The 17,048-nt window shown below is 36.9% G+C and overlaps 1 protein-coding gene across 11 annotated transcripts in view; it reads right to left on the bottom strand.

The window, feature by feature from the left end:
- Window positions 1–17,048, bottom strand: part of ADGRV1 (adhesion G protein-coupled receptor V1) — a 274,930-nt gene that overhangs the window by 173,663 nt on the left and 84,219 nt on the right. For all 11 annotated transcript variants that reach the window (XM_064642967.1, XM_064642974.1, XM_064642968.1 and 8 more), the window contains 17 exons: window positions 16,771–16,912; window positions 16,093–16,355; window positions 14,639–14,814; window positions 12,404–12,528; window positions 11,556–11,722; window positions 11,330–11,473; window positions 10,379–10,486; window positions 9,642–9,894; window positions 8,831–8,953; window positions 8,442–8,664; window positions 7,404–7,608; window positions 6,330–6,476; window positions 3,969–4,224; window positions 2,594–2,802; window positions 1,740–1,913; window positions 1,174–1,356; window positions 278–457 (listed from right to left, as the gene is read on the bottom strand). In XM_064642967.1, coding sequence (XP_064499037.1) covers window positions 278–457; window positions 1,174–1,356; window positions 1,740–1,913; window positions 2,594–2,802; window positions 3,969–4,224; window positions 6,330–6,476; window positions 7,404–7,608; window positions 8,442–8,664; window positions 8,831–8,953; window positions 9,642–9,894; window positions 10,379–10,486; window positions 11,330–11,473; window positions 11,556–11,722; window positions 12,404–12,528; window positions 14,639–14,814; window positions 16,093–16,355; window positions 16,771–16,912 — 3,078 coding nt within the window. The remainder of the gene's footprint in view (window positions 1–277; window positions 458–1,173; window positions 1,357–1,739; window positions 1,914–2,593; window positions 2,803–3,968; window positions 4,225–6,329; window positions 6,477–7,403; window positions 7,609–8,441; window positions 8,665–8,830; window positions 8,954–9,641; window positions 9,895–10,378; window positions 10,487–11,329; window positions 11,474–11,555; window positions 11,723–12,403; window positions 12,529–14,638; window positions 14,815–16,092; window positions 16,356–16,770; window positions 16,913–17,048) is intronic.

The following is a 17,048-nucleotide window of genomic DNA, read 5'->3' as shown; positions in this document are numbered from 1 at the left end:
CAACAGACCACAAAAAATCATAGCTGGGATGTCCTGAATTGTTAGTATACTGAATTGAATTGATTCAGTCATGCAGAAATCTGTATCTATGCAGCAGCGCTTTCACTGTTATTAGCATATTATTACCAGACAGCCAGATAAAGACAAGCACAAGTATCCTTTCAATGAAGTCATGTCTTCAACTGCAATGAAGGCTTACAAAAATCAGCTATGTATTAGTGACACAAACCCACTACTCAGCTTTAGCAGAAAGGACTGCAATCCAAATCAAACTCACATTCTTTTCTTCAAACCCAAATACTCCAACAGGGGAATCATTTGGTGGAATAGCAACAGTTACCAGGGTGTCATTCCCAAGTCTTGCACCACCTGTTACCCTCACCAGGGCAATCCTGAAAATCTCAAGGAATTCAACTTCACTGTCATCTATTATAGTGATTTCTATTTCTCCTGTAGCCTGCAGAAATGTTAGAAAAAAGCAACAAAGTTTCATTTATAATATTCTGTGAATTGTTTGAAAAATATTGAAATTTAAAATAGGTAAACTGTACCGAGTAATAGATAAACAGACATTTTTCAGTTGTTCATTTTTCTTCTTGTACTCCTATGTTCATAATAAGAAGATATAATTTCAAGGGTAGTTTTTAAGTCCATCATTGTAAATCTTGTATGTTAAAACCAGTAGACTGCTCTGCTTTGGTACTTAGTAGAAAGTGCAGGTTGAACATATTATACTTCAGTCAAAATTCTGCTCACTAAGTATATCTTCCTATTTGTCAAAGATCAGTTATATTCACTCGAAATCAAAATCTCTCATTTACATTAAATATTCTCAGGTGCATCATGAAATTTAAAACTATAGGTAGAACACAGATAAGAAAACATATAGGCTTATTCTGAGAATTTATAGAGAAGATGGGTTACGCTACAAATTCCAGTATAACAGGGTTGTCCTCATTTCTGGAAGTACCAAAGGCATACAGGCCTACTTGGTCAATGCTTATGAATATTGTGTTTTCCATGTTAAAGAACTGAAGTGGGCAGCACCATTCATACACACAAGGCCATAAATAAAATGTTTTCAATTAAAAGGTGCAAACTCTGCTAGAAGAAAACAGCTGAAACTCTTAAGCTGGTAACCCAGAGACAGCTAAACTCTCAGCAAGTGCATACCTGCCCCTCTGCAAATGTAAGGTTGCCAAATGATGGTGAGAAGTCTTCAAAGCTGGCAGTTGAATTAATGGCTTCCCAGTACAGGGTTACTGACCCAAACCTCCCAGCATGTCGAACAACTGGAAGTTTCAGTACATTCTGTGGTGGTGGTACCTCATAACCAGCAACAGCTCCAGTGATATCCTGTAAATTCAAAAATAAACTGCTGTCTCAGGAAACTTTTTTTTTACATTGACTTGCAGTTAAAAACAAACAAACAAAAAGAAATACATAATTACTTGTAAAAGGTCTAGATTTAGCATTGACCTTGCTTAGACCAAGTCTGGATTAGATGACCTCCGGAGGTCCCTTTCTACGACACTAGTTTTAACACTGCCAGCTCCCTAATAAATTTTGTATATCACATGTGATTCCTTAAGAAGGAATCATTTGTCCAGTATCTGGCCATTTTATCCAGAACAATTTAGTGTCACAAAGCATATCAGAACACTCTCAGAACTGGACTGAAGAAACAGATTCTCTTGCTGGAATGCTACTTTAAATATTTTTCATTCAGACTTACTTACCTTTGTAACATTAAAATTAAATACTCCCCTGGCATCATCATTTTCCTCGATTGTTATTTCAGCTATTTCTAACCCAAGCCTCTTCACACTTGGCTGACTTCCAGATGAAGAAGTGACCAGTTGCACATCAGTAATATTGATTATAAATGCTTCCTGTAATTCTGGAATATTGTCCTAAAAAAATATTTTTAAATGTCACTTTTTTAGTAAAACACACTAAGTTATAATACATGCAGGAAGGTGACTCTTGTAGGTCGCTTACTGTTCAAAAATTTTCAGCATTTGGGAGCATATAATCAACTCCTTGCTTCATACTACATGAAAGGTGAAGAAGACTATTTTGCTGAGTTTTAGAAACTGAAGCTCACAGTCAGACTGCAGATCTGCAAGAACAGTGGAAAGCAATGCTGGCTGTCACTTCTTTCTGCTAACTAGAAGAAAGTTGCCTAGATCTCAGAAACTAAGTTGGAAATGGAAAAGCAACACCTCCATTTTAGATATATTTAAAGAATATATCTAGTTTTTGTGAAAAAAATAACATTTTCTGAACCACAGAACAAATCTGTTAAGAAGCATATAAAGTAAAATAAATCCCCTGTAAAATCTGCAACAAGTTGGGAAACTAAAAAGCACCTAAGACATTTATAAACTTTTCCTTTGTCATTTTTATAAGTTCATTTTGGGACTATAACAAAACAAAGAATTTGATTCATTCATTCATTCATACTCAGTGATGAACACTCAAGTTGTTTTGAAAGAGGTGGCTGCAAGAATATACTTCTAGTATAAAATGAGTACCTTTTCCCTTTCCTTAAAGGACATTAATAGCTAAGGCTATTAATGAGGTTACTTACAGGCAAAATAGTGACTGTGACAGAAGTTGTTGTTGCATTCTCAGCCATAATGACTGTTTTCTTTTCCAGTATATAATCCTCATTCTCTGTTGCTCGGTTGGAGAGGGGGAATTCGAGGTTTGGTGCAGTCCTCAAATGAACTGCAAGCTCTCCAATAAATCCTTGTTCTCGAACAATTTGTAGAGTAAGAGTAGTTGAATTCACTTGCCCTATAACAAGGAGGGGAAAAAAATCATGACATGATTGCTTTAGCAGAAATTCCAATAAATGATGAAACACATCATCTGGTTAAAAGTGCTGGATTTGTGACTGGAGAAACAGAAAGAGATAAAAAGTATTCATATACTTTGTACTTTGAACCAGTTTTTGTTACTTGTATTATCCAGTTGTTATTTCCCAGTTATCATCTGTATACCATTCATTAGAAAATATAACATTTAAAGATTGAAAAAAAACCTGTGCAACCAATGAAAGTTAAGAACATTCCTTGAATCCTAACTTCAAAGTGTTAATGTTTATAATGTCTGTGCATGTAAGAAACCAACATACTTTCAGCTTCACAATACTTTCAGCTGCTAAAAAAGGGGCAACACTTGAAATAGAACCGGTAAGGAGGTTTTACCTGCAACAATATGCTCTGACGGAAATTGTATTTTTCATATAAGTAATTTGTTAATATGGACAGAATAATGAAGTGTCAGGAAAGTTCAACTGGGCTGTTGAAGTACAAATAGCCCATCAGGCAGCTGCAGAGGGGCTACAGATAATGCCAGAGCATCAGCTGCTTCGTTCCCTGAGCCTGGAGGGAGGGCAGGAGCCTGAGCATCGTGGCAGTTCTCCTCTGGCCAACTGCCGAAGGAAAACTAACACAACCCAATCAAATGTGCATCTGGTGAGTAGAAAACACCACTTCACTTTTTCATTGCAATCAAATTCACTCCTGATCTGCTTCCTTCCTTCTCTTATCCCACAGAGCAAAAAACTTTCCCTTTTGAGCCACTTCAAGAGGAAAGTCTTTCTATGTAAATTATTTTAAATAATATATGAATCCATTAAATGGGCAAGTTCAGCTTTTTATGAAAACAGAAGTATTTTATGCATCAGTGATTTGCAACACAAGATGCCAAGATAATAACAACTTACCTCCTAAACAATGGTTGGATAATGTTGATATGTGAAATGCGAAATACAGCACAAATTGTATGTAATGTAACATCACAGTGACATATTTTAAGGGATATTAGTATAAAAATTTTGAGAAAGAGATACATTATGTAAGTATTGTATATATATATATAACCACTGTTAAAGCTTCAACAATGCTGACTTTGAAAAAAACATACATGCTTTCCTAAGAATCAAGAAACAGACTTACCTTCTGGCTCTGTGGTTTTAACAAAGAGAGACTCCATATGCCACTCAATCACCCCATGTGGAGAGTCACTGGGTAAAATGGTAAGTACAGCTCTTGCCCTCTTGGGATCAATAACAGCTCCTTTTGTGGCATCTTCCACACCCACAGTGGTAACATGGGTGAGTGTGATTTCCACAGTCTCTGAAAGTTCTGCAACATTGTCCGCAAGAATCGTCATCGTGATTGTGGACAGGGCCTGACCTTCTGAAAATGTAATCTAAAATTTTAGAGAGAGGGGGGAAAAAAAGTCAAACTTCTTCTCAATGTTGTTATACCAACTGTTTTATTCTGTAAAACTCTATCAGTTATAAAACACAAATACACCCACACATATAGAAACATCTTATAGAAACGTAGAATACAAGTTTGGAAGGGACCTCAAGGATCATCTGGTCCAACCTTTCTCGGCAGTAGCACAGTCTAAACAAGATGGCCTAGCACCCTGTCCAGTTCAATCTTGAAAGTGTCAATGTTGGGAAATCCACAACTTCCCTGGGGGTATTCTTCCAATGGATGATTGTTCTCATGGTGAAAAGTTTTCCTCTTATGTCCAATCAGAATGTCCCCAGACGTAACTTGTATCCCTTGTCTTTTCCATGTGACACCTTGTAAAAAGGAAGTCACCTTTGTAGCCACACTTTAAATACTGGAACATGATGATAAGGTCTCTCCTCAGCCTTCTTTTCTCAAGGCTGAACAGTTCTCTCAGCCTTTCCTCATATGACAGGCTTCCTAGTCCTTTGACCATATTTGTGGCCAACTCTGGACCCTTTCCAGCCCGTCCATATCTATTTTCCACAGTGGGTACCAAAACTGAACACAGTATTCCAGGTGTAGCTGGACAAGTGTAGAATGGGATAATGACTTCTTTATCTCTGCTGGGGATAGCCTTCTTGATGCAACCCAGAAACAATCTGGTGGATTTCCACAGTGTTCACTCATATTGAGGTTATTAATGACCAACAGGGCCTCCAGATCCCTTTTCCCAGAGCTGCTCCCCAGCCGGGTAGATCCCAGTGGGTGCTGCACTCCTGGATTATGTTTTCCAGAGTGACCTTACACTCATGTCTGGTGAATCTTCCAGCCTACCCAGGTCTTCCTGCAGGGTGGCTCTCCCTTCCAAAGTGTCCACCTCCTTACTCAGTTTGGTATCATTAGCAAACTTCATCAGCAAACTTCACCTAGATCATTTATGAAGATACTAAATATGGTTGGGTTCAGTATTCATCTCTGAGGGTCCACACTTGTGACAGTTGTCAATCTAAAAGCTGTCAGTCTGAAAAGGAGCTATTTACCACCACCTCCCGGGTACAGAATAATACATCAGTTTCTTTAGGAGGAGGCTGTGGGAAACTGTACTGAAAACCTTGGAGAAGTCCAGGTAGACAATGGCTTTTGTTTTTCTTACTAAACCGCCTTTATCTCAAGGTTTTCCACCTTATTTTTCTCCCCATCCTGCTCAGATGGGGAAGTAAGAGAGAAATAGGTGCGAGTCTGTCAGCCAGTGAAGGTCAACCCACCACATATATATGTCAAATGAAGGATGAACATATAACATCTATCAAAATTACTGCTAATTGAAGAAGTGTCTATTCTACTTGGTTTTTTTTTCTTCAGACAAAATGATTGATACATGCTTTATGTATCTAAACTATATCTATATTCCAGTTTTGGCATCACTCATTTCCCTTCCGCTGATTTTTCTCTACATTTTTTTAGGGCTTTGTGTCTGCTACAGACAGCCACCAGGTGGTGGGATTTGCCTTACAGAACCTGGCTCCTCCTGGTCCCAAGGCATACCAAGAGCTTTGGCTGGCAGCAAACGCTGGGGTTTAATGGTTAGAAATCTAAAAAGTCTTAGAAACAGAGGAAATTGGAACTTGTCACATTCTCATCGGCCACTTAAGGTCTCCGTTGTATTGAGAAGGTCAGAAAAAAGGGCAAACACTCCCAGATTCCCATCTATGCAAGTGATTTGACACAGTAGCTGGATCGCACTGCAGGAAGAAAGGAAGATGGGAACAGGATACTACAGGTAAGTATTTCAAGTGCCTGGACAGCACTGCAATATCAGTTTCTAGAAGTACAGGAGTGATGCTGAGGTATTATGTGCCAGTCAGAAGTGCAAATTGCCAGAACCAGAGGAAAGGACCTGAAAGAAGGAATTAACAGAGAAGTGGGGCAATCTAACATGTTGTATTATCCTTCTCTCTCGGTACATCTGTACCTATTGTCTGAGAGAACATAGACAATGTCTGAGACAACATGGACAACAAGTACTTCTTGCTGTGCTTCCCCACTAACAGTGATATTATTACGTACCATTCCCGAAGTTGGAAATACATCACTTGTGCTCCCATTAGCAATCCACTCTACTGTAACTCGTCCGTATGTTCCTATTAAACGTTCAATATTCAATGTGATTAAACTGTCCTGTTCCATTTCTTCAACTTGCTTAAATAAACAACTCTGGAAACATACAGTAGCAGAACCAAAACATTATTTTCTTACAAAGAAAAGTTTCTTTAGGGAACTGGGTATTCAAAGGGAGCCAGAGACACTGAACATCAATAAGTTAATCTACTCTGAAACAGCCAAATACAAGTCCATTGATTAAATGTATCTCTTAATTTAGAAGTATTCAACAGTTTTAAGCTTCATAGACATTAAAAATCTAAAATGTCAGACCTCCTTATCCTAAGGCAAAAACCCCAACGCTTTTTGCTATTTTTTTAGTACAGTATTTTATGTCCAAATCATTTGAAGCAGATAACAAACATGTAGACCTTCAAGATAGACATATTTTTACTGCTGTTACTGCTTACACAAGTCCAGATGCAATGTTTCATTTCAGTAACAATTCTTCTGTGTTTCATATATTTAACACATATATCTGTTTAGATAACTTCTACAATATTGGATGATATAAGAATTAACCATTCTAACTAATAGCTTTAGTCTAACACTTTTTCCACGTTATTCTGTTCAGACAGATAGGCTCATCTTGTGGTACAAATCAGGAGAAGGAAAAGGATTTTTACTTAATTCCCTTGATTAACCATTCAGTAGCAACTCTATGATGACATCATATAAGCCATCTAAAAACTAAATTTTTAGGTAGTTGAAAAACTGTTAAAGTAATCTGTTATTCTAAAAGTAAGGGGATTCTAAAAATTCCACAATACGGATAGACTGGAACTGAGTTTCTATCATCTTGCATCTATATAATCAAATAGCAATGCTAAATGGATGTCAATAACCATCTAACTTAGGTTGCTACAAGTCTTTAGAAAAACAATCCCTTCACATGTTTTAATTTACAGGTTTTGTATGCTTATTTTCCATTATTCAGAAATTACATATACATATTTTAATGATTCACCTTATAGGTTTTACCTGAGCAAATGCAATGACTCCATAGGCATTGTCATTGGAAGGAATAATTATGTTAACAAAACTGTGAACACCAATCTCTGCACCTCCCTTAGGGTTTTTCAGCCACACTTTAAAGCATTCTTCCTCCTCTGGGATGATGTCATCCAGGATATTTATTGCTATCACAGCTTCCAAGTCCCCAGGCTCAAATATCAATTCACCTGAACTAGCATAAAAACAAACACATAAACTGTAAACTGAGGATAGCTGATTAATGAACTTTGAAAGCAGTACTGTAAATTTAATGAGCATTTTTGAAGCTGAAATTATTGCTTGTATTCCTAAGTAACTGATGTTTAAAGGTTGTAGGTTAAATGTCCTTTTTTTTTTTTAAATTACAATAGAGCACAGAGTAACTGAAATTACTTATTAAAGTAATTTAATTTATCCTAAATAAAAGTTTTAATTATACCAAGTTGAAGGGGTTAATAGCAGGTCTATTAGCTCCCAGGATGGAGATATCGACTGGGAAAACTTTCAGGTGTATCCTTGATGATAAGGAAGTCAGTACGCAGCCCTAATGGAGAAAACAAAGGCAGGCTGTAAAGTTGGTAGGCCTAGGATATGGGAACTGCAATAAGGCCTTGAGCTTTGCCAAGTGTATCACCCATAGATCCTAGCCAATGAAAACACTGTTGCTTGCTTACCAAAAATAAGGATAGTGCTTGCTGCTAGCAAAGGGGTATAAAAAAGCAGATGAGAAAATAAAGAAGAGGAAGGCATCTTTTCTGCACATAACTGACTCCTTGTATCTTTATTGGCCGTCACGACTCTACACTGACACCAAGTCATAACTGCAACTTCCTTCTTTCTGTGTTTTAAAGCCAGTTGTGAGGACTTTGACTTCAGAGATCCTAAAGCTACCTGTGAAACGTTCTCTTTAGTGTTAATAAGCACAACACCCACAGAAGTCTATAATGGTCTCCATTGTAACAAAAACAGTATCACATCAAAAGGAATGCAAGACCTGGAGAAAGTTATATAAAACAAAAAACCTACCTAGGTATAAAATCTGATTGGTTGGAGATAGTGGTGAGCTCATAAATCTGGGAACTGGACTCTCTGGAAAGAGCAATCAAGCTCTTGTTGGAGTTCAGAGACCTTGCAGTGGCTGAAGAGATATGATCTGCATATGGGGCTTCCAGCATCATGGAAAACTGGTTCCCTTCTGAGTTCCAGGAATACAGTGCTGTTGTGTCCTTATCAGAGAGCAGGATGTGAACTACATTGAGCAACGAGGAGAAAAAAAGAAATATGCAGTGACATAAGTTCTTCTTGTAAGGCCAGAAATGCCCTTGGCAGCACAACTGTTAAAGTACCTCTTAAAATCTGAAAAAAAAATCAAAAAATGAGCATATTCAATTCCAGCACTATACATGAGGTCTTACCTAAACCTGAAGGAGGCCTGAAAACGTGGATATTTCTTACAGCACAGACTGGAAGAGACTGAAAGTGTCTGAAGGTAGACTGCCCTGTCTCCCAGATGAATATTTCAGAAGAATTTCCAGATTCTACAAAGGAGAAAAATCACAAAATTTACATTATATTGCTGCCTATTAGTAAAATCACACACTAGTGGCCATTCAAAGGCAGAGATTAGCAGCTTTAATTAAAAAGTGAGACCAATGATCGTATCTTCCTTTTTACTTCGTGTATAACTCCACAGCACAACTTATCTCCATCAGATGATTCATCTAATTACACCATTTAAGGGCTTTTCTGCACACATTCACATATAAGAACACTAAAAATGCCAACAGACAACAGTCAATTGTAAAGAAACCTATGGACTGCAATACAGACTTTTAAATAGGCATAGGGATGCAGACATAAAAGAATGCCTAAAAGGTCATACTTGTAATAAAAAAACTCATGTCCTTTGCTGAACAATGATCTTTGCATATCACAAAGCTCAGAAAAGCTTAGAAAGGTGTAATTAGCAGCTAGATGAATGGAATTATTATTTACTATTGTTCTTGGGAAAATATTTAATTGGTTTCATAAATATTTGAGAACAAACACAATACTTTTATTTTCTGAAGAACAAAACACAGATTACTTTGATAAGATACTTATCATCAAATTGTCACCCCTGAGTAATATTTTCATCCTTATCTAAAATCCTTTATCCCAAATGCCTTTGCTACCAAACAAGCAGTATACACTTAGAAAACTCAGTGTTTGTTTTCTGTTAAATACCTTCTGCAATAATTAAGTAGATATCAGATCCAGAAGTCCAGGTCTCCATATGTTTGATTTCTTTTGCTGGTAACTGATGAAGATTCCTAAACTCATTATTCAACCACTGGTACAAGAGCACATTCTGGGTGTTATTTGTAAAAGAAACTACTAGGTACATAATCCCTCCTCGAGGAAACAAGGCAATGTTCAGAGCTCTGTAAACTGGAAGTTGATAATGCAGCACAAATAGATCTCTATTCCACTGGAAAACCTGTGGAAATATGAAATATTTTTTATTATATATTCATAACTAGCACCAAGAGAAAAGAAATTGTCATGATAAATTAGGATGACTTGTAGTGAATTGAATTCCTCATTTCTAAGGTGAATCCTACATTAAGGTAGAAGCAGATTGGTAAGTAACTACATTACTGTAAGCATCTGTGCCTGGTCTTCAGATGACCAGGTTTATGGTCAGAAGCTCTCTCTGTTCTTACAGGTGTTTAATGTGATAGATTTTAAAACCGAAATAACACTAGCAATAAAATCAAACTAAGTATAAACTACATGTTAATGTAGGAGTGTTGTTACATTTAAACAAGTCTAGAAGTTTAAGTCCTGTAAATCTGTAATAGCAACATAAGGCAATTTTCAGAAATACATATTTAGGTTTTTTTAATTATCCCTTCAGTGTTCAAACTCAAAACTAACCAAATTACCCAATTCAAAGGCATAGAAGACAAGTGTATTCTAACCTGGATGGAACTGAAATTGGTGGTGTGACTCACAAAAACCAAATAGTCTTCTTCATCCACAGCAAAATGTTTGACATGTCTGGTATCCAAAATAGAAAGAGTCTGTATCTACAAGGGATATATGGCAAAATGGTATTTGGAAGTCACTTCAAGTAAGTAGTTTATACATATACACACACATATTTTTAAGAAATTGCAAAATTACATACAAACTATATATTAAAAAAAGTACAAAAAATTTCATAGATGTAATTCTAAATTTACAACACTAATATGACTTATCATATGTTTTTCAGAAAATGCTCTATGACTTCTTTGCTCCACAATTTCTTTCTTCCCTTTCCTGGTCATTTTATCCCACCCCCAAGATATAACAACACAGTAGACATCCAGTTGTAATAACTGTGGTTATTATATTAAGGAATGATATTGCCCAAATTAGTGTTCCCACTGAAACACTCCAAACCACGCTGCCACTCACTTAATCCTCTCCCCACTGTGGTGGGATGTGGACGAAAATTGGAGGCACAAAAGGTAAAGACCATGGGTTGAGATAAGAATAATTTACTGAAAACAATGAGAGAAGAAAATGAAGAATAACAGCAACAGTATTAAAAACTGAGGGTACAAGAGAGCTGAATGATTCACACGCGAAAGCGCTCACCACGTAGAAGAAACACCAGCACGCTACCGTGACCTGCGGAAGGGCCCCATTCCCCTCTGAGGTGGTATAGAATAACCTGTGGGTCCCAGCCATGTCCCCTCCTGGCTACTGCAAAAATTGACCCTGTCCTGGCCAGAACCGGGACAGTAAGTTGCATCACTGAAGTCACGTATAGTGTTCAGGTCCCAGACCAGCTGAGCACAGAGTGCCTTTTCCTAAAACATGGCTGGAGTGGAGGGCCTTCCTAACCCCATTATTTCATGATTTTGTAAATAAAACAGATTTACCTTCAATAGTTTGCGTCCAGGCATGAATGCATACACACTGCTGTTGGAAGCTCCATGTCTGGCTCCTCCATGAGTAATCACAAGGTAGGGAGAGGCACGTATTTGGAAAGACATACAGCTCTTAGGATTCCACATACTGAAATCCTGAGAGAGGAATAAAAAAGTAGAATTCAGATTAAAATTTTTTATTAGGTAGCACACTTGGTGTTTGTAAGCAAACATTTACCTCAACAGCAACAAAAACTCCTTTCCACTGGTAGAGCGTAGAAAACACAGCTGGAGGAGTACGCAAAAGCACACCATACAGAACTTCTCCGAATGGAAAAAAACACCAGCTAGCTGCTGACTGCTCCACAAAGCTTTGCAAGACAGACAGGACATTGATACTACCCCCTGCAATACAGTAAAATAAAAAACTACTTATCCTTGAGGTCTTTTACAATGCCATTTTCATTATTTACTTGCCAAAAGTACACCTAGTATCAGAAATATTGAAGTTGTCTTCAGATAGCTGTATGAGTGCATGGAAATGGTATAGCAATGAGGTTGAAACGAGAGTTAAGCAATAAACGCATTCCTCATATATTACAATTACGCATGGAAGATATACAGGCAATTTGAGTGTGATTCGGTGACTCAGTCTGGAATTTGGGTAGTGAGAAAATTAGCTAGATAGAAAAAAATAACAGTGACACAAAAACTACAAAATGTGTTCATCCTCAACAAGCAGTCAAGGCACTACGATTCTTAAACTAAGTCAGCTGATGCTTACAGAAAATAATGTCTTTTATACTGTGTCAGAAAAATCCAAAGTTACAAAGTACAGATTTTATAAATCAAAGGTCTAGTGACAATATAAGAACAACAAGAAAAGCAATACAGATTATTGAAACTCTGGCAGCAGTGGCTGATGACAAGCTGACTCTTAAGTAGCTAAGCTCTTTTATCTATTAATTTATGTGATCAAGTCTGAATAGGTGAGTTATATTCCAAAGTTACATCTCCTATATTTTTGGCTAGTCTCTGGCTATTTCCACCCAATAGCAATGGACGCTCTCAATAAAGTGAACGTACTGATGCCAAATGCAGTATCCGACAATGTCTCCCACTCAACACTCACAGACATGTTGAGCCCATTACTCCGTGAAACTTTCAAATAAACTGTAGTGTTGGCTTCTTCAACTGTGAAGATATTTGTCCTAAATGTGAGAATTGAAAATAAATTTTTAAAAGCATTATATTTATAGTATACAAACAAGATTCTTACAGTACAATTCCAGCGCAGAATATGCAATAAAAGGAAAATACTGATTTTGCTATCTGATGCACTGACATTGATTAAGGTTATCCAGTGTTTTCTAACACAAGACCTTGGCAAAATTATAGAGAATTCAACAAAATCTTAAACCACCCTGAAATTCAAGACATCAACCATACAGTTAAAGCTGAATGATTTCTCAAAACATCATTCCATATGACAGAAACACAAAATCATAGAATGGTTTGGGTTGGAAGGGACCTAAAAGGCCATTTAGTTCCAACCCCTGTCCTGTACCATGGGTGGGCAAGGACACCTTCCACTTGACCAGGTTGCTCAGAGCCCCATCCAGCCTGGCCTCGAAGATTTCCAGGGATGGGTCAACCCTAGCTTCTCCAAGCAACCTGTTCCAGTGCCTCACCATCCTCACAGTAAAGAATTTTCCCCTAATATCTAAACTAAATCTACTCTGTTTCAGTTTGAACCCATTTCCCCTTGTCCTGTCCTACATGCTCTCGGAAGTAGTCTTGCCCCATCTTTCCTGTAAGTTCTCTTCAGGTACTGGAAGGCCACAATAAAGGTCACCCTGAAGCCTTCTCTTTTCCAGGAGGAACAAACCCAATTCTCTCAGTCTTTCCTCACAGGAGAACTGCTCCATCCCTCTGATCATCTTGGTGTTCTCCCCTAGACTTGCTCCAATGGGTCCATATCCTTCCTGTGCTGGGACCCCAGAGCTGGATGCAGACTCGAGGTGGGATCTCATCAGAGCAGAGCAGAGGGACAGAATCACCTCCCTCGACCCACTGCCCACATTGCTTTGGATGCAGCCCAGGACACACTTGGCTTTCTGGGCTGTGAGTGCACATTGATGGCTCATCTCCAGCCTCTCACACACCAGCATACACAAGTTGTTCTTGGCAGGGCTGTGCTTGATTTGTTGATCCCCCAGCCTCGATTGATACTGGGGGTTGCTGTAGGAGTTGGGTTTTAGGAAGGATGCTGTATGAAACATCCTGGGAAATGAATTCCCAAAGTACTCCCACACATGTGTAATAAACTAAAAGAATGATTCGAGCTGATTAAAAAGAAAACAGTGTAAGGTCAGTATAACCTAGAGAAAGAAGAGAAAACAAATCGTAAAACTTAACTAGGCCCCTATTAAGACATAAAACAAATTACCTCCCTTTTACCTTGTACAAAATTTATAGTGAAGATACTCTGTTTAGTTAACTAGATGATAACACCTTTCTTGAGAATTTATAATTGAGTTTAAGAAAAACATCTGTTGCATGTCTGAATTAACAATGTATAATGTTTATGCCTATGTATAATGAATATTAATGAAGTAGCTGGGAATAAAAGTAGGATACTATGTCTGCTTTGGTGTGTGACAAGCCTCCCGAGTCATCAGGACTCAGCTGCTTGGACACCACAGAGCTGTTTTTGCTCTCACCATATAATAAATTCTAACTGGAAATTACTTGAATCGGAGATTTTATTTCTCACACATGGGTAGTGAGAAATCCATGGTAATGGGTCAAGAGACTCACGTACTACTTTGAACCCACGTATATAAGGTGTTGTCTCATTTGAATAAAGAGGATTTGGAGCTGAACCCCCAACCAGCTAGCCAGGTCTGTATAATTTATTTACTTATTGCATTAATAAGCCACAGGTGCTCTAATCCACGTGTAGCACATTGCACTTTTTCTGTTAAACCTCATGAGATTCCCATGGGCCCACTCCTCAAGCTTGTCCAGGTAATATGGCCCACTTGGTTCTGAAAAACAGTCCTAAGTCAGAGTGTATCTCACACAAGTTTAAAAAACTTAAATTGTAAAACGTGTGATTTCCTGGGCACTGATCTAAGGTTTGGAGCTCTTGATATGGATTATTATTATTAGTGGAATGTTAAGGGACTAATGAAGTACCATTTCATGAAAAAAATCCATAGAGAAATCAACATTTCTAATGATGAATAGTCCATTTTAAGTGGTTTTCTGTTTTTCTGTATAGCAGTAATAGTATTTGATAGAATAAAAATTTAGTACCTATTTGTAAGTGGGTAGATGCTGAAAAGCCCCAGTGGAGCCTGGTTCTGTAAAATCGTAATCATAGTTTGCACTTTTGTGCCTAGTCTGGCTCCTCCAGTTGGATTGAACAGGGTGACAATAAAGTACTCATCCATTTCTGGTTCTCCATCCAGGATTGCAGAAATATGCAGAGTCTGACAAGAAAACAAGCACAGAAAGCTGCTGAGACTTGACAGCTAATGACTATAATGACAGCTAATACAATTCAGACCCTGCTGCTTTTTCTGTTCATTCTCTGCACAGCTCTGGACAGCACAACAGCAGCTCTTGAAACTGGAGTGAGGCAGGGACAGTTCAGGCTCAGGTTCTAAAGTCATCCCTCTGCTGACCTTGCAACACTAACACAAGCATAATCACTTTTTTTTTATTATTTTTCCATTCTCTTTATTCTTATCCTAAGAACCATATTTAGAGACTATATTAAGAAATCTTTTACTTGCCACTTCCCACAGATCTGCTAAACTGGCCATCACTGAGGTTCCAAAGGCACTTCAGGTCAAGAAATTGAAAACCAGCATTTCCAGCAAGGTTTGTTTCAGATTCTACTCCACTAACTGTAATATACTAACCTGTTACTGACCCTAGCTTCACTGAAAAAATAAAATAAAATAAAATAAATAAAATAAAAATAAATAAAATAAAATAAAATAAAATAAAATAAAAATAAATAAAATAAAATAAAATAAAATAAAATAAAATAAAATAAAATAAAATAAAATAAAATAAAATAAAATAAAATAAAAATAAATAAAATAAAATAAAATAAAATAAAATAAAATAAAATAAAATAAAATAAAATAAAATAAAATAAAATAAAATAAAATAAATAAAATAAAATAATAAAATAAAATACAATAAAGCAACCATTAAACTTCAGAGCAGTCAGGATTTCACACACTTAAGCTAGCTCATTTTCTAGCTGACATTCTTGTGGGGACAGCAGAGAGGCAGTGAGCTTAATACTCCTGGAAAGATAAGCAGTTTTCAATTTCTATGACTCTGAGAGCTCTTCACCTTTTGCCATTGCTGCAGCATACTTTGTTCAGTTCAGGCCACATAACAGAACAGGAGCTTTACTCCCACTTTAACTATTTAGACTTGTAAATTATGACTTCATGTCAAAGTTTGTGTTTCAGCTACGTACTAAACACATACAAATAAGTGGCCCTATGCATATATAAATATTATATACCCTTTATATTTTTTCAGTTTACCTGAACTATTACAAAGAGCACAATATCTACAACAAAGCACCTTCAATTTTTATGCGCTCCCATAACTCAGTTAGCTCCAAGAATGAAGGAAAACATCAGAAAAAATTTGTACATGAAAAAAACATGGACATTTCTGAAAGCCTTCCAAAAATTTTGAAAAAACTTTCTTCACTTTTTTGGTAATAACTATCATATTACCTTGAATCTGACTCCCTCTTCCAGTACAATGTATCCCTGAGAAGGGGTCAAATCCACTGATGGCTCTGAAGAATTAATTTCACTTACAAGATACTGAACAGTCACAGTTCCAAATATCCCCTGAGGAGGTTCTCTAATAATATTTAATACTGCAATGCTTTCCATCAGATGGAGAGCTGTTTGCTCTCTTAGGAAGAAGTGATCACTGTTATTGAACGACAAAACTCCATGTCCATCATCATTGGCAAATATAGTAACTGTGGCTTTTGAGAAATAAATGATGGAAATATTCTTTAATTAATATAGTAAAATATAATTGTACACATATACAAATAAATATATATATACATGAATCCACTCTTCCTTTAGTGTATAATGTTGATATTACTTGAAGAAAGTATGTAAGTATTTTGCTTTATCTAGAAATATTTCTAGAAAGGAAGAATCCAGACTGTCTTATTAAAAAGTTCATTTCTGCACTTTTTGATTCCTTATTTTATATATTATTTTGTTAATTTTACACATTTCACAGGGATGTTTAAGAATTTTCCAAAAGAGACTAATAATCTACCACAGCAGGGCTATGGTGTTTTCTGAAATATTCAGAAGAACAAAATTAAAATCACTGTCACTAAAATGACAATTCTGAAGAAGGAGAACATCAAAACTAAGTTTTACCTGTTGTGTTCTTCCCTAATTCCAGGCCCAGAGAGGGATTTGTTAGAATTAACTGGAACTTTTCAACACCTTCAGGAATATCATCATCAAAAATCGTAACAACAACAGACTTATTCCTTTCTCCATCAGCAAAAAAAAGAGTCTAGCATTGAAGCACAGAAAGCATTGAACACTCAACAGTTGTTAATATACAGAGAAATTTTAAACTAAGGCAAAGCAGAATTGTCTTAGCTAGGAAGGAAAGAGGAGGCAAGAAGAGCTGTACTTTCTATGTCTCT

The sequence above is a fragment of the Pseudopipra pipra genome, chromosome Z, assembly GCF_036250125.1.
Source record: "Pseudopipra pipra isolate bDixPip1 chromosome Z, bDixPip1.hap1, whole genome shotgun sequence".
Taxonomy (NCBI): Eukaryota; Metazoa; Chordata; class Aves; order Passeriformes; family Pipridae; genus Pseudopipra; species Pseudopipra pipra.
This window is presented reverse-complemented; position numbering and strand designations above follow the sequence as displayed.